General features: G+C 40.0%; 1 protein-coding gene across 1 annotated transcript in view; it reads right to left on the bottom strand.

The window, feature by feature from the left end:
• Window positions 1-4,049, bottom strand: part of LOC128644260 (ficolin-2-like) — a 57,876-nt gene extending 53,827 nt beyond the window's left edge. The window contains 3 exon segments of the mRNA XM_053696938.1: window positions 120-173; window positions 539-652; window positions 3,953-4,049. Of these exon segments, the coding sequence (XP_053552913.1) occupies window positions 120-173; window positions 539-652; window positions 3,953-4,022 (238 nt within the window). The 5' untranslated portion in view covers window positions 4,023-4,049.
• Window positions 4,050-23,013: the final 18,964 nt, after the last annotated feature.

The raw sequence follows: 23,013 nt of genomic DNA, 5'->3' as shown, positions 1-23,013 counted from the left end.
CTTTAATTACTTTATTAATGTCATAACTCCCATTCTAACACTAATATACAATATATCTGTGGAATTCATTTTTTTAACCATTATGTGGATGTTTGCAGGATTGTGGGTTTGGCACAAACCTTTTTGTCCTGGGGGTCCAGCTTTCCCTGGGATTCCTGCAAGTCCCTTTTCACCTGAAAAATAATATTGTATATATCTTTGTAACATTTATACATCAATAACTTTTACAATATTTAAACTGATTGGGCAAATAAAAATCAAGAAAGGGTTAGGTCAGGTGGTTCTCCTAAACATTTGTGCAGCTGTAAACCACAAAGGGAAAGTTAAAACCACAAATGGGAACCCATCTTATATTGTTTCTTTCAGCTTTCCCATGTACAGTTTGTTGTATAAACATTGTATTATCTAGTAACAACTAGTCCCTTCATGAGCTTCAAGAAACTGTGGGGTATATGATTAAGAACTGCTAGAAAAGTTATTCAAATTATCACCAAAAGTTCCTATAAAATGAATGATGAATTTGTATAAATGAGCTCACCTTTCTCTCCGAATGATCCAGGTTCTCCTTTTTGTCCAGGAGGTCCCGGAAGACCAGGACATCCTCTTAGTATGGTCAGCTTGTCAGATTCCCCAACTCCAACAATCTTCACTTCTGTTGGTGTAGACCACAAGAGAGGTAAAAAAGATTTATAATCACTGATCGGGAAAAACAAACAAACAAATAAGAGACCAAAAAAAGGGTCAATAAAGTCAAAATGGAACTTTCATGATTTAGATAGAGCATGTCATTTTAAACAACTTTCCAAATTACTTCTCTTATCAAATTTGTTTCATTTTCCTGGTATTCTTTGTTGAATAGTAAGCCTAGGTAGGCTCACAGAAGCTCAGGAGTGTGCACGTGTCTTTAGTACTTCATGGCAGCAGTGTATGCAACCATAGTTGCCAACAGTCCCCTGATTTCCAGGGACAGTCCCTGGATACTATACACCACACACATACATATATACAGATAGATAATAAATAGATATAGTGTATTATTTAAATATAATTCATTCCTAATGAAATATTGTTATTATTATTGAATGGGTTCACATATTATTTGTCTTTCTAATTGTGTTGTAAAAATAACCATATGCCCAGAATGTGTTCCAGAGACTGGGTAGGTGTAAGAGCTTGGTGCTGTAATCTGTATAATAAACTATGGATAAGTCTAAATTATACTATTACTTTCAAATGGGTGTGTTTCGATTGCAGAACGGAGTGGTTGGAGCAGTTGAACAGTAGGTCGTCAATACTCAAGTAACCCGCTTGCTTGCTCTGCTGCAAAGTGTCCCTGGATTTTTTTTTTTAAATGTTGGCAACTATGTGCAACACATTGGGGCCTATTTATTAAAGGTCTTGCGGACCTGATCCGACAGTGTGGATCAGGTCCACAAGACCTTGCTGAATGGGGAGAGCAATACGCTCTCCGTATTTAACATTGCACCAGCAGCTCACAAGAGCTGCTGGTGCAACGCCACCCCCTGCTGACTCGCGGCCAATCGGCCGCCAGCAGGGAAATGTCAATCAACCCGATCGTACTCGATCGGGTTGATTTCCGGCGATTCCTGTCCGCCTCATCAGAGCAGGCGGACAGGGTTATGGAGCAGCGGTCTGAAGACTCGCCAGAAACACGGGCCCACAAGCTCCATTCGGAGCTTGATAAATGGGCCCCTGTATAACATTACTTGAAACATTGTTGTACATACTGCTGCCATAGATTACTAAATATACCTACACACTCTGACCTCCTGTGGAACTACCTGGGCTTACTACTCAATAAAGGATACCAAAAGAATTAAGCCAATTTGATAGCGGAAGTACATTAGAATGTTGTTTCAAATCTAATGGTCTATCTGAATTATGAAAGTTTAATTTTGGCTTCACTGTCCCTTTAATATTTGACTATTTGGAGTATTTGAGTGTATTAACATCTTGTTATCAGTTGCCCTATGAAATATCAGCATACAATAATTAAAACGGACTATAACATTTATAAAATATCTAGTTTGCCTATTTTACCCAGAGTTCCCTGGTGCATTGGTAACAGTGTATACAGAGCAAATCTGGGGGACAACAAGTGGGGACACTTGCCAAGATTTTCTAATTTTCTATTCAATAATTCTTTATCTTTTACTTTTATGTAATGGAGGAATTTAATGTCATAGTTTTATTTCCACCATAAATCAAATGAGTGTGTGTGCGTGTAGATGTTGCTATTGCATGTGTATGACAAAAACTATTTTTGAGTGCAGTGCTTTTTTAATGAACTGCACATAAAAAAGACCATCAGTAAGCTGACTGTAGGACCTGTTCCACCACAATTCTGTGGTTTTCCATTAGCTTTGTATGAAGTTAACTCTACCAATAATTTTCATTGAGAGAACTTAACAGCAGCTATTCAATCCATCAGAAATCCATTTCACAAAGGTTTTCAAATAATTTCTGAATTCTAATTAAACAGCCATGATGTTGTTGTTGTTGATGTTGCCCCTTTTGAATGGTATAACTTGACTGTTCCCTAGACTCACTTTTAATGTAAAAGTGAAACATTCAAATGCATCAGTCAACCTTCATTAATTGTAAATCAATTAACTGTCATGTTTTACTTTATTTTATATGTTGTTTTTGTATAGGTGTGTGTAGGGAAAAATGTTGTGAAAAGAACAGAGAAAAGCCTGTTTCTTATAGTTTGTCACATATATTCAGAATTAAGGCGTCTGAACGAATTCAAACGAACATGCATCACATGGAATCAAAGGCCATAGAAAAAAAACAAACAATTGAGACAAAGACAAGAAAAAGTATATAGCTAATAAGTAAGAGCTAATATTTTAAACACATATCTTGGAGCTATCGTAGCTCCCCCTTTGTCAGTACTATTCGTGTGATTTGAAATACATTTTTAATCACAGTATCGTGTTTTTTACCTTCTTTTTTCTTTGAGGATACTACATCATACACCGTGGGACTGCTTATTGAAAGTCATTTACCAATAAGTATCATTGTATATTATATTTTTGTTTATCGCTATTTGGCACAATTTTTTTAGTGTTGTATCACTTTAATTTTCTTTGTGTCACATATTGTGTAATATTTTATTAGATTATAGGTATTCAAAATATATTTGGATATATGTATTTCTATTTTGTATTTCCTTGTTGGCATTGGATGTATGTGCTATAAACTTTGGTATGAGATTATATTTGTGTTTGACATGCGTTTGCAATTGTTAATAACTAAAGAATTTTTGCAATAGGTCTATTCTTTGGTTATGGATTTTTTTCAATCCCCAGTGAATTATAACATAATCCAGATGGCAGACGGCCCATAATGTTACAATACTGATCACGCGATTAGTAGTCAGTTTGTTTTGCGACAAAAAAGAAAAACTTCTACCATTTTATATATGATTAAAAAAAAGAAAATGTGTTTGTAAAAAGTAGAAAGATGTTTTTAAGAACATATCATGGCTATGTCCAAAATATATCTTTTAAATCTTTAGATTATCTTTAAATTTATTTAATAAACACCTCAATATCTTTATCTTACCACTTCATCTGTTAGTACTTATATACATTCTTAGTTTGGAATTTAAATCTCCTACAGTTTTATCTATTTTTATGTTAATGAGCAGTTTGTATCAATAAACTGACATCATAAAATGCTATTTTATCAAAATTGTTCCATAGGACATTTCCCTTGGGTTTAGGTTTGAAAACATAATACACAAACTATCACTTTTTAGAGTATGACTTTTACAATCATTTTTGGTTTCCATTTTTTTCACATTTTTATGAGATTCTGCTGCTTAAAAACCAGGATGAAGGGTGTTGGGATCTAAAACATTTGTCTGACTAAAGAAGAGTTAATAAATGTCTTCTCCTTGTCTATATGAGTATCAGTCACTTACCTGGGCAGGAGTCCTCAGAATTAGCGAGAGGGGTCACTAAGCAGAACACTGCGAGTGCTGTAGCCCACATGGTTCTTACGGATGTTCTGTCTCGTGTTTCCAACAAAAGTCTTTGTGGTTTTAAGATTGAATAGAGGAGTTAAATAACAGACTCCACCCAATGCAAAGTCCTCCCCTTTATTACAGAGTGTTCCCTCTACAGTTTATTTATCAGTTGTAACTCTACACTTGCCTAAGACATAACCCCAGTATAGTGTAATGGTTTTAAGGTTCTCAATCTTTAACTGTATCAAGGATAACGTTTACTTGTTGTTTTAAGGAAATATGAATAATCCTATTTAACAATTATGGTTTTGTGTCACTAAGTAACCTTGCTTAAGGGTATTTTCCCAGGTTACAAGGTGATTTAATATTGCCTGACTACAATCGACTGTGTTCCGGTGTAGCTAAAAACACAGGTTGATTGCAGGTGGCAAGGATCAAAAGAAATAATAAACTAATACCTCACCAAGCTTGTTTGTAACGATGGAAGTCCCAGTTTGCTGCAAAAGTTACTGACCGCAACTCCGGCGTCTAGGTCTGAGTGAGAGACGCTGCTGACAGGAGCGGGCGGTAGCTGATGACGTCAGCGCAGCTCCGAGTGTCTCAGTAACAGAGCTTGTGAGGATCGCTAACAGCAGTGGTAAGTTAGCGTAGCGGAGGATAGTAAAGGAAATGAGGGAACGAAAGGCAAAAGTCCTCAGGCTAGTTGTTGCTTGTTGTAGGTTTCTACTATACAACTTCAATAATCCAGCAACTAGCTGAGAAGGCTGTGGACCTATAAAGGGAGGAGGTGGAGTCAACTTAAAGGCACAGTGTAAGGAAAACGAAATTCCTTACACAGCCCCCCCCCCAGGAAACCACAGCGAGGTTTCAAGGACGAGGTCTGTCAGGATGCCGTCGATGGAACTGAGAGACCAACCTAGGAGCAGAAAGGTTGGAGACAGGCTCCCACGAATCTTCTTCTTGACCAAATCCCTTCCAGCGGACTAGATAGAATAACTGCCCACGAATAAGCCGAGAGTCTATGATACTGTGCACCTGGAACTCTTCCTGAGTATCCAAAACCTGGTTACCAGGGAGATAAGTAAGAGGTGGTACATTTGAAAGACATGGTTTCACCAAGGATATATGGAAAGTAGGATGTACCTTCATAGTAGGAGGAAGATCCAAAGTAACAGTGAGGATTTGAGATCGAAGAAATGACGAATGGACCAATAAAAGTACGACCAAGCTTCTTGCATGGGTATTGTAACTTTAAGTTCTTTGTGGATAACCACACACGTTGACCTACAGTGTAGTTAGGTGCAGGTCGTCGTCTCAAGTTGTAGTATTTACTTTGAGTAGCTTGGGAATCCAGAATGTGATTTTTCACAGCTGAAAAAACTCGAGAGATGTCATTTATAGTGTCATTCACCTGCGGGCAGGGGGTATCGATTTTAGGTAAAAGGTCCGAGCGGGGATGTAAGCCATAATTAACAAAGAAAGGTGTGAATCCAGTTGATGAATTTACATGGTTGTTATGAGCAAATTCCGCTAAATGTATATAAGCTGCCCATGTATGTTGTTCCTGGGAACAATAACAGCGTAAGTATTGTTCGATGCTTTGGTTCACCCTCTCAGTTTGTCCATTGGACTGCGGGTGGAAGGAAGTAGTTAGGCTTTGTGTTATATGAAGTGATCTACAAAGATGTCTCCAGAACCTGGACGTAAACTGTGTTCCACGATCGCTTACAATAGACTTGGGAATCCCATGCAACCGTACGATTTCCTTGAGGAATAAGTCAGAAGTAACTTTAGATGTAGGTAAGGCGGTTGTGGGGATAAAATGGGCCATTTTGGAGAAGAGGTCTGTTACAACCAGTACGGTATTGAATCCATTGGATCTAGGGAGATCCACTATAAAGTCCATAGAAATCTTCTCCCATGGTTTATCAGGCACTGTTAAAGGTTGTAAGAACCCGAAGGGTCGCTGTTTTGCATGTTTGGAAGTTGCACAAGTAATACATTTGGATATATGGTTACGAACAGATTGTCTGAGACCTGGCCACCAATAGGATCGGAGAAGTAATTCTATGGTCTTGTCCACTCCCATATGTCCTGCTAGAGGTGAGTCGTGGACCTGTTGCAGTATTTTTTGACGTAGATTAAAAGGTATATACAACTTGTTGTCTTTATAATACAAGCCATCAGAATGTAGGGTGAGTTCATTTAAAGGAATCTCGGTATTAGCTTTTTGTTCTTTCTTGATCTGAGTTGCAACCAATCCAATGAAACATTCTCGAGGGATGACTGTAGTCGGCGGATTTTCAAGGTGTAGGTTGACAGGCAAACGAGAAAGAGCATCTGCTTTTCCGTTCTTATCCCCTGGTCTGTAAGAGATGTTAAATCGGAACCTTGAGAAGTAAAGGCTCCATCGCAGCTGTCTGGAAGATAAAGTCTTATTGGTTTGAAGATACTGCAAGTTTTTGTGGTCAGAAAATATGACTATGGGATGTACAGCACCTTCTAGTAGATGACGCCAGTGGTCAAATGAACTTTTAATTGCTAATAACTCCTTTTCTCCTACGGGGTAATTCCTCTCAGCCGGTTGTAGGACTCTGGAGTAGTAAGCGACTGGATGGAGAGGTTCTTTACAAGAAGGTCTTTGGGATAAAATAGCTCCTATGGCATATTCTGAAGCGTCGACTTCCAGGACAAATTGATGGTTTAGGTCTGGGTATCTCAGTATAGGTTCGGAGGAGAATTTGTGTTTGAGGAAGGTGAAGGCTTCCTGTGCTTGAGGAGTCCATAAGAAGTCAGTGTGCGACTTTGTCAGATCTGTGAGAGGTTTACTGATAGCAGCAAATCCCGGGATAAACTTCCTATAAAAGTTAGAGAATCCAAGGAAGCGCTGTACATCCTTCCTGGAGGAAGGAGTGGGCCAGTCAAGTATGGCACGTACCTTTGTACCATCCATAGATATACCCTGTTCCGTGATATTGTAACCCAAAAATGTTATGTTTTTTGCTTCAAATATGCATTTTTCTGGTTTTGCATAAAGTTTATTGAGCCTTAACCGGAGCAGAACTTCCTTGACATGAAGTCTGTGTTGGGTCAAATCAGAGGAGTAGATTAAGATGTCATCTAAATAAACAATGACATAAACATCCAGTATATCCCTGAAGATGTCATTTATAAAACATTGAAATGTAGCTGGGGCGTTACACAGACCGAATGGCATTACTGTGTATTCATAAAGACCATATCTAGTCCTGAATGCAGTAAGCCATTCATCCCCAGCTCTTATTCTGATAAGATTGTAAGCTCCTCTGAGATCCAACTTAGTGAAAAACGAGGAACCACGTAATCTTTCTATTAATTCTGGGATTAATGGAAGTGGATATCTGTTTTTCCTAGTGCGTTTGTTCAACTCTCTGTAATCTATTATAGGCCTTAGTGAGCCATCCTTATTGGTCACAAAAAACATGCCTGCCCCAGCAGGGGAAGTACTAGGTCTAATGAACCCCTTTTTAAGATTATCGTCGATGTAAACCTTTAAATGCTCTAGTTCAGGTTTAGAGAGTGGGTAAAGGTGTCCAAAAGGTATGGAAACCCCTGGTAGCAGATCAATGGGGCAATCATACGACCTATGAGGAGGAAGAGATTCTGCTTCGGTCTTATCGAATACATCTCGGAATTCTTGGTATTCTAAGGGTATGAGATGTTCGGTATTAGTTACAGAGAGGAAAACGGAGTTGTTAGGCAACTGCTCACTTCCTTCTTTTTTAGGGAATGATAAGGTTAAGTGTGTCCAATCAATGTTAGGTTTGTGGGACCTAAGCCACTGTATGCCAAGAATTACCCTGAACATAGGGGAGGAGATAACATCTAATGATATCATATGTGAGATATGATTTTCTATGTGTATAGTCAGGGGTAGTGTCTGATGTATGAGGGGCCCACTTGATAAGATACTACCATCAATGACTTTGACAGAGACTGGTGTTTGCTTTGAAATCATAGGAATTTTATTTTTTAACACAAATTTCATGTCAATGAAGTTTCCGCAGGATCCGGTATCAATTAGAGCCGTCGTCTGGATCGTGCACGACTCCCACTGTAAAATGACAGGAACTGTGAGATATGAGGTAGTGACAAGTTTAGAGAAAAAACTAAGTTGAAGTTGTGTATTCTTACCTAGTTTTTGTTTGGCCAGTTGGGGGCAGTCCTTTACCTCATGTTTGGGTGATGCACAATATAGACAAAGGTTTAAAGTCTTTCTTCTTGTTTTCTCCTGTGTGGATAGTGGGCCTTTTATGAACCCAATCTCCATGGGTTGCGGGAGATCCTTGGTAGCTGCAGTAGGTAATACTGGCAATCTCTTTACAACACCCAATCTCTCACTACGTCTCTCTCGGAGACGTCTGTCTATAGATATAGCGACTGTAAAAAACTCTTCTAGGGTCTCAGGTATGCCTATGCGTGATATTTCGTCTTTCAGATCTTCACTTAAACCGAGACGAAATTGATTTTTGAGAGATATCTCATTCCACATAGCATCTCTTGCAAAAATTTTAAATTGAGTGATATAGGTTTCAACAGGGTTTTTGGCCTGTTTTAGAGCATGCAGACTATTTTCTGATGATATCTGCTTAAAAGGATCATCGTAAAGAATTGACATCTCAGTAAAAAAAGCATCCAGAGATCCCAGGATAGGGTCTTCTTTTTCAAAGAAGGCATCTGCCCATGCCCTTGGCTCTCCTCTAAGGTAGGAGATTACAGTTAATACTCTGGTTCTTTCTGTAGCATAGGTCTTGGGTTTGAGTTGAAACATGAGTAAGCAGGAATTCCTGAATTCCCTAAACTGTGCCCTATTACCAGAGAACCGTTCAGGAGTCGACACAGCAGGTTCAGGAGCATGATCTGTTGCAGCTGGTTTGGCTGCTAATGTTTCCCTGAGACAGGCTTTCAAAGCCTGATTCTCTAATTGTAATTCACGGAAGGAGTTGGATAAAAGATCAACTCTATCTGTTAGACTTTTTAAATGGTCAGCCATAGCGGTGGGCTCCATTCCAACAAATAATATAACAGGACCTGGTTAATTGACAACTTAATACTCTGAACCAAATTTAATACGCCCTGTATTTTTTGGCTGGATTATTATGTATATGTAATGGTTTTAAGGTTCTCAATCTTTAACTGTATCAAGGATAACGTTTACTTGTTGTTTTAAGGAAATATGAATAATCCTATTTAACAATTATGGTTTTGTGTCACTAAGTAACCTTGCTTAAGGGTATTTTCCCAGGTTACAAGGTGATTTAATATTGCCTGACTACAATCGACTGTGTTCCGGTGTAGCTAAAAACACAGGTTGATTGCAGGTGGCAAGGATCAAAAGAAATAATAAACTAATACCTCACCAAGCTTGTTTGTAACGATGGAAGTCCCAGTTTGCTGCAAAAGTTACTGACCGCAACTCCGGCGTCTAGGTCTGAGTGAGAGACGCTGCTGACAGGAGCGGGCGGTAGCTGATGACGTCAGCGCAGCTCCGAGTGTCTCAGTAACAGAGCTTGTGAGGATCGCTAACAGCAGTGGTAAGTTAGCGTAGCGGAGGATAGTAAAGGAAATGAGGGAACGAAAGGCAAAAGTCCTCAGGCTAGTTGTTGCTTGTTGTAGGTTTCTACTATACAACTTCAATAATCCAGCAACTAGCTGAGAAGGCTGTGGACCTATAAAGGGAGGAGGTGGAGTCAACTTAAAGGCACAGTGTAAGGAAAACGAAATTCCTTACATATAGAGACCGAGGGAAATATTAGCACTACTCTTTTTGTATCCCTTTAAAACAACCTACAAAATATGGAATGCAAAAGAAAGCTCATCAGCAATTTTTAATATATAATATAAATATAAAGGCTGGAAATTAACCAGACGTCTACTGGAAGAATTAAAAGCATGGATCTCCTTTCTTTTACTGAATCCATCGATATTAATTGCTGTGTTTGAAATAGTAAATCACCTTGAATTACATATACGTACAATATAACATTAAAATCTAAGTACCCCTTCTTTTCGGTAATCTTTGCTGCAGCCTAGCTCCTTTCCATTATAGGATACTGAGGTATGCACTTGAGTGTGCACGTCTTGAGCACTATATGGTACCAGTGTTTGCAACAATATTTGTAACAATGTTGTAGACACTGTATTATAATTAATGACATGGGGAATACAAATTTAAAAGATCTTTTTCCACTGCTTTTGCTGCGATCATTAACTCTTTCGCGACAGGGTTAATGTGTCTACATCGGAACAACTGTTCTGATGTAGACAAATTAAAACCACGCGATCGTGTGCATGATCGCGAGATTTCAATTATTGGATCGCGTCTGGGGGTGTCCCTACAACCCTAGGAACGCCCTCCAGACCGCGATCAAATCCTGAAAGCACAGAAGGCTTCAGGACAGCCGTTAGCTATGACATTCTATTCCGTCATAACGGCTTTAAAACCCAGTGTAATTATGACGGAATAGAACGGCGTAACGGCATTAAAAGGTTAATTGTATATTCCTTTAGCAAAAACGTAAATGTATTAGTACTGAAGATGAATATACAACATTACTGATTTAAAACCTAAGAGACCTATTGTCTCCATAAATGCTAGTTTAATCAAGAACTTTCATATTTATGCTAATAAAATACTTTGTAAGTATGTAAAGTCATTACATCACGTAGTAAGGTTTCTATGGAAGCACAATGGCATCTCTATTAAAGGGACAGTTTATTCAATATTAAACTTTCATGTTTCAGATAGGGCATGCAGTGTTAAACAACTTTGCAATTTACTTTTGTTATCAAATTTGCTTTGTTCTCTTAATATTCTTTGTTAAAAATAAAACCTGGGTAGCTCCATGTGCTAATATCTAATCCCTTGAAGGCTGCCTCTTATCTCAGTGCATTTTGACAGTTTTTCACAGCTAGACAACACTTGGGTGTTTAAGCTTTATGGTAATAAATGATATCCCAAATCCACCACAAACAAACTCTATTTAGGATTTCTACCTTATGAAAACCCATTAGTAGTTGACCTGTATTATTATTATAATCAATATTATTATTATAATATTATTATAATTATCGTCATTAGTAATACATTGTTTAGTATGTGCTACTGACCTATTTATTTAATCCCATCAATAATATATAGTTAGTGAAATACAAATCATAATCGTGTATATATATATATATATATATATATATATATATATATATATATATATAGTAGCAATCGGTTAAATAAGTGTTAAACTCTGTAGTGTGATACTTACAGGGACATGAGGTTTAGTAATAATTTTACATCAGTTTTTCACATGGGTAATCAAATAGTTAATACCTCACTTCATGTGGGAGTTGCTATGACTTTGCTGACATCATTAATTGGGTTTGTGTCAGGCAGTTACCATTGGTTATTGCTACTGGGGAACTTTTATAAGGGGACCACACCCACTAACAGTAGTGCTGTGAGCTGCACAGGGGGAGCTGGTGGGAGAGGGATTTGTTGTTTTCCTGTGTTATCAGTAACTGTACTGGGATTAAGTAGCAGAGTTTATTCTGTGTTATCAGTAACTGTTGTGGGATTAAGCAGCAAAGTGTGTTCTGTGTTATCAGTAACTGTTGTGGGATTAAGCAGCAGAGCGTATTCTGTGTTATCAGTAACTGTTGTGTGATTAAGCAGCAGAGCTTATTCTGTGTTATCAGTAACTGTTGTGGGATTAAGTAGCAGAGCTTATTCTGTGTTATCAGTAACTGTTGTGTGATTAAGCAGCAGAACTTATTCTGTGTTATCAGTAACTGTTGTGGGATTAAGCAGCAGAGCTTATTCTGTGTTATCAGTAACTGTTGTTGGATTAAGCAGCAGAGTTTATTCTGTGTTATCAGTAACTGTTTGACTAAGCAGCAGAGCGTATTCTGGGTTATCAGTAACTGTAGTGGGATTAAGCAGCAGAGCGTATTCTGTGTTTTCAGTAACTGTTGTTTGACTAAGCAGCAGATTTTATTCTGTGTTATCAGTAACTGTTGTGGGATTAAGCAGCAGAGTTTATTCTGTGTTATCAGTAACTGTTGTGGGATTAAGCAGCAGAGCGTATTCTGTGTTATCAGTAACTGTTGTGGGATTAAGCAGCAGAGCTTATTCTGTGTTATCAGTAACTGTTGTGTGATTAAGTAGCAGATTTTATTCTGTGTTATCAGTAACTGTTGTGGGATTAAGCAGCAGAGCGTATTCTGTGTTATCAGTAACTGTTTAGGGATTAAGCAGCAGAGCTTATTCTGTGTTATCAGTAACTGTTGTGTGATTAAGTAGCAGAGCTTATTCTGTGTTATCAGTAACTGTTTGACTAAGCAGCAGAGCTTATTCTGTGTTATCAGTAACTGTTGTGTGATTAAGCAGCAGAGCTTATTCTGTGTTATCAGTAACTGTAGTGGGATTAAGTAGCAGAGCGTATTCTGTGTTATCAGTAACTGTTTGACTAAGCAGCAGAGCTTATTCTGTGTTATCAGTAACTGTTGTGTGATTAAGCAGCAGAGTTTATTCTGTGTTATCAGTAACTGTTGTGGGATTAAGCAGCAGAGTTTATTCTGTGTTATCAGTAACTGTTGGTAGCTCTGGGCTCTAAGAGCGTATTCTGTGTTATCAGTAACTGTTGTGGGATTAAGCAGCAGAGCGTATTCTGTGTTATCAGTAACTGTTGTCTGATTAAGCAGCAGAGCGTATTCTGTGTTATCAGTAACTGTTGTGGGATTAAGCAGCAGAGCGTATTCTGTGTTATCAGTAACTGTTGTGGGATTAAGTAGCAGAGTTTATTCTGTGTTATCAGTAACTGTTGTGGGATTAAGCAGCAGAGGGTATTCTGTGTTACCAGTAACTGTTGTGGGATTAAGTAGCAGAGTTTATTCTGTGTTATCAGTAACTGTTGTCTGATTAAGCAGCAGAGTGTGTTCTGTGTTATCAGTAACTGTTGTCTGATTAAGCAGCAGAGCGTGTTCTGTGTTATCAGTAACTGTTGTGTGATTAAGCAGCAGAGCGTGTTCTGTGTTATCAGTAACTGTTGTGGGATTAAGCAGCAGAGCGTATACTGTGTTATCAGTAACTGTTGTGGGATTAAGCAGCAGAGCGTGTTCTGTGTTATCAGTAACTGTTGTGGGATTAAGCAGCAGAGTTTGTTCTGTGTTATCAGTAACTGTTGTGGGATTAAGCAGCAGAGCGTGTTCTGTGTTACCAGTAACTGTTGTCTGATTAAGCAGCAGAGCGTGTTCTGTGTTACCAGTAATTGTTGTGGGATTAAGCAGCAGAGTTTATTCTGTGTTATCAGTAACTGTTTTCTGATTAAGCAGCAGAGCGTATTCTGTGTTATCAGTAACTGTTTTCTGATTAAGCAGCAGAGCGTGTTCTGTGTTATCAGTAACTGTTTTCTGATTAAGCAGCAGAGTGTGTTTTGTGTTATCAGTAACTGTTGTCTGATTAAGCAGCAGAGCGTATTCTGTGTTATCAGTAACTGTTGTGGGATTAAGCAGCAGAGCGTATTCTGTGTTATCAGTAACTGTTGTGGGATTAAGCAGCAGAGCGTATTCTGTGTTATCAGTAACTGTTGTCTGATTAAGCAGCAGAGTGTATTCTGTGTTATCAGTAACTGTTGGTAGCTCTGGGCACTAAGAGCTGAGAGGTGCCTGTTAATGGACATTAGCTAATGTTTAAGGGCTGCATTACGTTTTTCCACCTCTGCCATATTTTCCTGCACACTTATGAGCTACACATGCTGCAGGGTGTGGAGGGAGGAACATGAAAAGTGCTGTTCATGATCACTAAATGTGAGTTGTCCAGGTGCTCTATTCATGTTCCCCTCTGCACACCCTGCAGCATGTGTAACTCATAAGTGTCTAGGAAAACGAGGCCGAGGTGGCAACCCTAGCTGTATTAGCAGCTGCTGCACTATAAGCTCACACATAGCTCAGGTCTGTGCTAATGGAGCTAATCTCATTTAGTTCCCTTCTCTGTTACATTTTAAGGGGATACTAAATCCAAATGAATCTTTCATGAATCAGGTAGCATGTGCAGTAATCAACTCTCCAGTTAACCACTTCTTCTTGTTCTGGGTTAAAACGTCATTGCATGAGAGCATACTCAGTTGGCTCAGGAGCGTGCACATGTCTTTAGCACTATATGGCAGCAGTGTTTGCAAAAATATTATTAGAGTGCTCAATATGTGCATGCGGTTGTCCTTACTTCAGTAAGAAGAGCAAGACAAATAGTTAATCTTAAAAAAAAATGGTGCTTATATGCTCTGTCTTATTAATGAAAGTCTAATGTTTACTTCCATCTCCATTTAAATAAAGTTTTGTCTCAATCACATTTCTTTTTTTTTTTATAGATTAAAATAACTTTATATATAATTTTCAAATGAACAGTCTTATTCTTGCTAAATGCATTGCTCAACTTTTTTTAAAAAAACCGCTGCATTTCTTTTTTTGCCCTCACAAATAAATAAAACTGACAATTAAACCGTACTGAAATGTCACATGAACAAAGCTTTAGTATGATGTGACATAGCTAATACGTCCACCAGTGCCACAGAACCACGTGTAGACACAGACTGTCCAACATATACTTTTTACCCTCTAAGGAAAAGAGCAAGAGGTTAGCTACAGGAAGATCCTTAAAGTGACATGGAACCCATCTTATTATTTCAGATAGAGAATACAATTTTAAACAACTTTCCAATGTACTTCTGTTATCTAATGTGCTTCATTCTCTTGGTATCCTTTGTTGAAAAAGCAGTAATGCACTCATGGGATCCAGCTTGAGGCATATATGTTCAGCCACCTATCAGCAGCTTCTTAACCTACCTAGGTATACATTTCAACAAAGGATACAAAGAGAACAAAACAAATTAGATGATAGAATGTCATTTAAAATAACTTTCCAATTTATTTCTATTAAAATCATGAAATAATTTTTTTTGGCTTTCATGTCGCTTTAACCTCTGCTACAGTTGCATGTATGAGACATATCTATATAAATATATACACGGTTTTGCAAGTATGTTATCCATTTGTGATGCAAACATGGAGTAATTGTATATAGACAAATTCTTCCCTTTGTCATGCAACCTTATTCTGCTTATATAAGCTGCGTGAACAAAATTCCGATCTCTATTAAAGTGCTGTAATATACAAGACACAAACAGTATCACATGATTTTCATAAAGAGACAATTCTAAGAATATGCACGTACCTAAAACACATACACTGGGTCCTTACACCAAAAAGTTCTCTGCTTGCAGGATTCACATGGTTAGGCACTTTGTATTGCAAATAGGGGAGGTAGTAAAGTATGGTGCTTCACTGGGCAACACACAGCCATATGATGTGCAGTGCCAGGGATAGTGATGTTTAATACTAACATGGTAATAATATTTAGGAAAGCAGTTGGGCAAATAAAATATTCTACAAAGCCGTATGGTGTTTTATACTATAAGATATGGGTTGTTTTACTGTATATTAAAGGAATATAAACCCCCCCCAAAAAAAATCTTTTTGATTCAGATAGAGCATGTGACTTTAAAACGGTTTCTAATTTACTTCTATTATTTATTTTTCTTCGTTCTATTGGTATCTTTTGTTGAATACAGGGCTGGTGCAAGAATTTTTGGCTACACAGGCGAAGGTGCATTTTGATGGCCCCCCCCCATTCCCCACCACAACACCATAACCCCCCAGCAATACCACCCACTGTCTTCTGTCTAACTTCAGACTCAGGTTAAAAAAACATAATTTATGCTTACCTGATAAATGTATTTCTCTTGTGGTGTATCCAGTCCATGGATCATCCATTACTTGTGGGATATTCTCCTTCCCAACAGGAAGTTGCAAGAGGATCACCCACAGCAGAGCTGCTATATAGCTCCTCCCCTAACTGCCATATCCAGTCATTCGACCGAAGACAAGCAGAGAAAGGAGAAACCATAGGGTGCAGTGGTGACTGTAGTTTAAAATTAAAAAATACCTGCCTTAAAATGACAGGGCGGGCCGTGGACTGGATACACCACAAGAGAAATAAATTTATCAGGTAAGCATAAATTATGTTTTCTCTTGTAAGGTGTATCCAGTCCACGGATCATCCATTACTTGTGGGATACCAATACCAAAGCTAAAGTACACGGATGAAGGGAGGAACAAGGCAGGTACTTAAACGGAAGGTACCACTGCCTGTAAAACCTTTCTCCCAAAAATAGCCTCCGAAGAAGCAAAAGTATCAAATTTATACAATTTTGAAAAGGTATGAAGCAAAGACCAAGTCGTCGCCTTGCAAATCTGTTCAACAGAAGCCTCATTTTTAAAGGCCCATGTGGAAGCCACAGCTCTAGTAGAATGAGCTGTAATCCTTTCAGGAGGCTGCTGGCCAGCAGTCTCATAAGCTAAGCGTATTAAACTCCTTAGCCAAAAAGAAAGAGAAGTTGCCGAAGCCTTTTGGCCTCTCCTCTGTCCAGAGTAGACAACAAAGAAGATGTTTGACGAAAATCTTTAGTAGCTTGTAAATAATACTTTAAAGCACGAACCACGTCAAGATTGTGTAATAGATGTTCCTTCTTTGAAGAAGGATTAGGACACAATGATGGAACAACAATCTCCTGACTGATATTCTTATTAGATACCACCTTAGGTAAAAACCCAGGTTTGGTACGCAGAACTACCTTATCTGCATGGAAGATCAGATAAGGAGAATCACAATGTAAGGCAGATAACTCGGAAACTCTACGAGCCGAGGAAATAGCTACCAAAAAAAGAACTTTCCAAGATAAAAGTTTGATATCTATGGAATGAAGAGGTTCAAACGGAACCCCCTGAAGAACTTTAAGAACCAAATTTAAGCTCCAAGGTGGAGCAACAGGTTTAAACACAGGCTTGATTCTAACTAAAGCCTGACAAAATGCCTGAACGTCTGGAACATCCACCAGACGCTTGTGCAAAAGAATAGACAGAGATCAGAAATCTGTCCCTTTAAGGAACTAGCTGACAATCCTTTCTCCAATCCTTCTTGGAGAAAAGATAATATCCTGGGAATCCTGACCTTACTCCATGAGTAGCCCTTGGATTCACACCAATAAAGATATTTACGCCATATCTTATGATAGATTTTCCTGGTGACAGGCTTTCGTGCCTGAATTAAGGTATCAATGACTGACTCGGAGAAACCACGCTTTGATAAAATCAAGCGTTCAATCTCCAGGCAGTTAGCCTCAGAGAAATTAGATTTGGATGGTTGAAAAGACCTTGAAGTAGAAGGTCCTGTCTCAGCGGCAGAGTCCATGGCGGAAAGGATGACATGTCCACCAGATCTGCATACCAAGTCCTGTGTGGCCGCGCAGGCGCTATCAAGATCACTGATGCTCTCTCCTGCTTGATTTTGGCAATCAGACGAAGGAGCAGAGGAAACGGTGGAAACCCATAAGCCAGGTTGAAGGACCAAGGTGCTGCTAGAGAATCTATCAGCGTTGCCTTGGGGTCCCTGGACCTGGATCCGTAACAAGGAAGCTTGGCGTTCTGGCGAGACGCCATGAGATCCAGTTCTGGTTCGCCCCAACGATGAACCAATTGTGCAAACACCTCCGGATGGAGTTCCCACTCCCCCGGATGAAAAGTCTGTCGACTTAGAAAATCCGCCTCCCAGTTCTCTACACCTGGGATATGGATAGCTGATAGGTGGCAAGAGGGAATCTCTGTCCAGCAAATTATCTTTGAGACTTCCAACATCGCTAGGGAAATCCTTGTTCCCCCTTGATGGTTGATGTAAGCCACAGTCGTGATGTTGACCGACTGAAATCTGATGAACCTCACTGTCGCTAGCTGAGGCCAAGCCTGAAGAGCATTGAATATCGCTCTTAGTTCCAGAATGTTTATTGGAAGGAGTGACTCCTCCTGAGTCCACGATTCCTGAGCCGTCAGGGAGTTCCAGACTGCACTTGTGAGAGGAGAGGAAACCGCAACCGGAACAAGCAGTGTATAACCCGGAAGTCCAAAAAACACAGGATGGACCCAACCTGACGTGCTGACGTAGCCAATTGCGGCGGCTCAAAACTGCAAAAAGGTACACAAAAAGGAGATTAGGCAGGCACAACTTCAAAACCGCATTGAAGTTAAAAACAAAAAGTAGCTTTATTTATTTTCCATAAAAATGTATACATGCAGACAGGCATTAGGTGGACAGAAGGTCTAACATGTTTCGCACCACCATCGGTGCTTACTCCAGACTGCACCCCAACCTAGAAGGCTGGCATCTGTCATTACAATTGTCCAATCTGGCCTGCGAAAGGTCATACCTTTGGACAGATGGACCCAAGATAGCCACCAGAGAAGAGAATCCCTGGTCTCTTGGTCCAGATTCAGTAGAGGGGACAAATCTGTGTAATCCCCATTCCACTAACTGAGCATGCAGAGTTGCAGCGGTCTGAGATGTAGGCGTGCAAACGGCACTATGTCCATTGCCGCTACCATTAAGCCGATTACTTCCATGCACTGAGCCACCGAAGGGCGAGGAATGGAATAAAGAACAAGGCAGGAATTTAGAAGTTTTGATAACCTGGACTCCGTCAGGTAAATTTTCATTTCTATAGAATCTATCAGAGTCCCTAGGAAGGAAACTCTTGTGAGGGGGGATAGAGAACTCTTTTCCTGGTTCACCTTCCACCCATGCGACCTCAGAAATGCCAACACTATGTCCGTATGAGACTTGGCAATTTGGAAGTTTGACGCCTGAATCAGGATGTCGTCTAAATAAGGGGCCACTGCTATGCCCCGTGGTCTTAGGACCGCCAGAAGCTCTACAAAGGGAAGAGCTACAAACTGGTAGTGCCTGTCTAGGAAGGCAAACCTGAGAAACCGATGATGATCTTTGTGTATCGGAATGTGCAGATAAGCATCCTTTAAATCCACTGTAGTCATGTATTGACCCTCCTGGATCATAGGTAGGATGGTACGAATAGTCTCCATCTTGAATGATGGAACTCTGAGGAATTTGTTTAAGATCTTTAGATCCAAAATTGGTCTGAAGGTTCCCTCTTTTTTGGGAACCACAAACAGATTTGAGTAAAATCCCTGTCCCTGTTCCTCCTTTGGAACTGGATGGATCACTCCCATAACTAGGAGGTCTTGTACACAGTGTAAGAATGCCTCTCTCTTTATCTGGTTTGCAGATAATTGTGAAAGGTGAAATCTCCCTCTTGGGGGGGAAGCCTTGAAGTCCAGAAGATATCCCTGGGATATAATTTCCAACGCCCAGGGATCCTGGACATCTCTTGCCCACGGCTGGGCGAAGAGCGAAAGTCTGCCCCCTACTAGATCCGTTACCGGATAGGGGGCCGTTCTTTCATGCTGTCTTAGAGGCAGCAGCAGGCTTTTTGGCCTGCTTACCCTTGTTCCAGGTCTGGTTAGGTCTCCAGACCGTCTTGGACTGAGCAAAAGTTCCCTCTTGTTTTGCATTAGAGGAAGTTGATGCCGCACTTGCCTTGAAGTTTCGAAAGGCACGAAAATTAGACTGTTTGGCCCTTGATTTGGACCTATCCTGAGGAAGGGCATGACCTTTTCCTCCAGTGATATCAGCAATAATCTCCTTCAAACCAGGCCCGAATAGGGTCTGCCCCTTGAAGGGAATGTTAAGCAGCTTAGATTTTGAAGTAACGTCAGCTGACCATGATTTAAGCCATAGCGCTCTGCGCGCCTGGATAGCAAAACCAGAATTCTTAGCCGTTAGTTTAGTCAAATGAACAATGGCATCAGAAACAAAAGAATTGGCTAGCTTAAGTGCTCTAAGCTTGTCAAGTATTTCATCCAATGGAGTCTCTACCTGTAAAGCCTCTTCCAGAGACTCAAACCAGAATGCCGCAGCAGCAGTGACAGGAGCAATGCATGCAAGGGGCTGTAGGATAAAACCTTGTTGAATAAACATTTTCTTAAGGTAACCCTCTAACTTTTTATCCATTGGATCTAATAAAGCACAACTGTCCTCGACAGGGATAGTAGTACGCTTTGCTAGAGTAGAAACTGCTCCCTCCACCTTAGGAACTGTCTGCCATAAGTCCCGTGTGGTGGCGTCTATTGAAAACATTTTTCTAAAAATAGGAGGGGGAGAGAACGGCACACCTGATCTATCCCATTCCTTAGTAATAATTTCTGTAAACCTTTTAGGTATTGGAAAAACATCAGTGCACACCAGCACTGCATAGTATTTATCCAGTCTACACAATTTCTCTGGCACTGCAATTGTATCACAGTCATTCAGAGCAGCTAAAACCTCTCTGTTCAAGCTTAAATTTAAATGTAGACATATCAGAATCAGGTTAAATCCTCTTCCCTGAGTCAGAAACATCCCCCACAGAAAGAAGCTGTCCTTCTTCAGCTTCTGCATATTGTGAGGCAGTATCAGACATAGCTCTTAAAGCGTCAGTATGCTCTGTATTTCGTCTAACTCCAGAGCTATCTCGCTTTCCTCTAAATTCAGGTAGTCTGGCTAATACCACTGACAGTGTATTATCCATGACTGCCGCCATGTCTTGTAAAGTAAACGCTATGGGCGCCCTAGATGTACTTGGCACCATTTGAGCGCGAGTCCCTTGAGCGGGAGTCAAAGGATCTGACACGTGGGGAGAGTTAGTCGGCATAACTTCCCCCTCGTCAGATTCCTCTGGTGATAAATTTTTTTAAAGACAGAATATGATCTTTATTGCTTAAAGTGAAATCAGTACATTTGGTACACATTCTAAGAGGGGGTTCCACCATGGCTTTTAAACATGATGAACAAGGAGTTTCCTCTATGTCAGACATGTTTATACAGACTAGCAATGAGACTAGCAAGCTTGGAAAACACTTTAAATCAAGTTAACAAGCAAATATAATAAACGGTACTGTGCCTTTAAGAGAAACAAATTTTGTCAGAATTTGAAAAACAGTGAAAAAAGGCAGTAAATGAAACAAAATTTTTACAGTGTGTATAATAAGCTAACAGAGCACTGCACCCACTTGCAAATGGATGATTAACCACTTAGTTCAAAAAACGGATCAAAAAAACGGATCAAAAAAACGATATAGACGTTTTTTAACAGTCGCACCAAACTGCCACAGCCTCGCTGTGGGCCTACCTTCCCCAACAAACGATTTTGGAAAGCCTAAGAGCCCTTTAGAGATGTCCTATAGCATTCAGGGGACTCCTGGAGGAAGCTGGATGTCTCAGTCTGTAAAAGTTACTGCGCAAAAAAAGCGCTAAATTAGGCCCCTCCCACTCATAGTAACACAGTGGAAAGCCTCAGGAAACTGTTTCCAGGCAAATTTAAGCCAGCCATGTGGAAAAAACTAGGCCCCAATAAAGTTTTATCACCAAAGTATATATAAAAACGTTTAAACATGCCAGCAAATGTTTTATATTGTAAATATAAAAGAGTATTACCTCAGAAAGTAAGCATGATACCAGTCGCTATTAAATCACTGTATTCAGGCTTACCTTACATAAATTTGGTATCAGTAGCATTTTCTAGCCTTCACATCTTCTAGAAAAAACTTAACTGCACATACCTCATAGCAGGATAACCTGCACGCCATTCCCCCACTGAAGTTATCTCTCTCTTCAGTCATGTGTGAGAACAGCAATGGATCTTAGTTACAACCTGCTAAGATCATAGAAATCACAGGCAGATTCTTCTATTTTTCTGCCTGGAACAAAATAGTACAACTCCGGTACCATTTAAAAATAATAAACTCTTGATTGAAGCAAAATAACAGCTACATTTCACCACTTCTCTCTTACTACATCCATGCTTGTTGAGAGTTGCAAGAGAATGACTGGATATGACAGTTAGGGGAGGAGCTATATAGCAGCTCTGCTGTGGGTGATCCTCTTGCAACTTCCTGTTGGGAAGGAGAATATCCCACAAGTAATGGATGATCCGTGGACTGGATACACCTTACAAGAGAAAGTGACATCATTCACCAATCACCTCACCACCACCCCACCAGTCACTCACATTGTGAATCATACATGATATAAAACATGTAACTTAACTGCCTAACTTCAGAGTTCGGACACTCAAAGAGGTTAAAACTAGTGACATCATACACCAATCAGTCACCACCACTGTCCACCCCACATCCCCACCAGTTACTCACAACAGAGTACCGCCTTCGGCCCTGGGCCCCTGGCTGCCTGTGTCAGTGTGTCACAGACAGTTGTCAGTGTCACTTTACAAAACACACTAACTGTCGTCATGAAGGGCATTGATTGTGCATTCTAATATTTCTGACCGGCACCTGCCCAGACCGGCCCTGCCTGGCTGCCCTTAGAGTCAGAGACCCCCGCCACCATTCCTACCTCACTCTTCATCAGTACAGTGTACCGGTCATCTGGCTGTCTGGGTGAGGTAAGGTGGGCATCATCACTTGACTCACTCACGTGGCTCATTTTCATGAGTGGTGCAGATTCAGTAAGTTACGTGGCGACACAGGCATCCCGCCGCACGATTTCCCTCTCAGTAGGCTTAGGCAGGGCAGATGCGCAAGTGAGCTCCACACCACAGACACGCCCACACATTTGTTCCGATCCCATAGCAATAGCTGCCCGGGCCAGCCCATCTAGATGATCATAATCTAAGCGTAGTAGCAGCCAAATACCCAATAAGCATCATTCATGTCGTAGCAGCAAATAAGATGCAGCGAGCCAGCTGAGCCAGGCTATAAAATATAAACATTTTAAGTCCCTTTGACTGACACTGTCTAACGCTTCAGTTCAGGCAAATGATCCACCTCGAGTAAGTGGCAGCCGCCTTTCGGCCCCCCTCTTTGATAATAGAAATAAATTGGACACTTCTTTTTTAGAATGGTTTGTTCTGTCTAAATCACAAAATAAAATGTGTGGGTTTTATATCTCTTTAATAAGCTTCATTAATTTCTTAAGCAATTCGTCTTCTTGGATTTGAGGGACTAAACTGTTAACAATTTTATAA

This window comes from Bombina bombina, unplaced genomic scaffold (genome assembly GCF_027579735.1).
Source record: "Bombina bombina isolate aBomBom1 unplaced genomic scaffold, aBomBom1.pri scaffold_842, whole genome shotgun sequence".
Taxonomy (NCBI): Eukaryota; Metazoa; Chordata; class Amphibia; order Anura; family Bombinatoridae; genus Bombina; species Bombina bombina.
The sequence above is the reverse complement of the archived record's forward strand: the minus strand, read 5'-3'. Positions and strand labels throughout refer to the sequence as shown.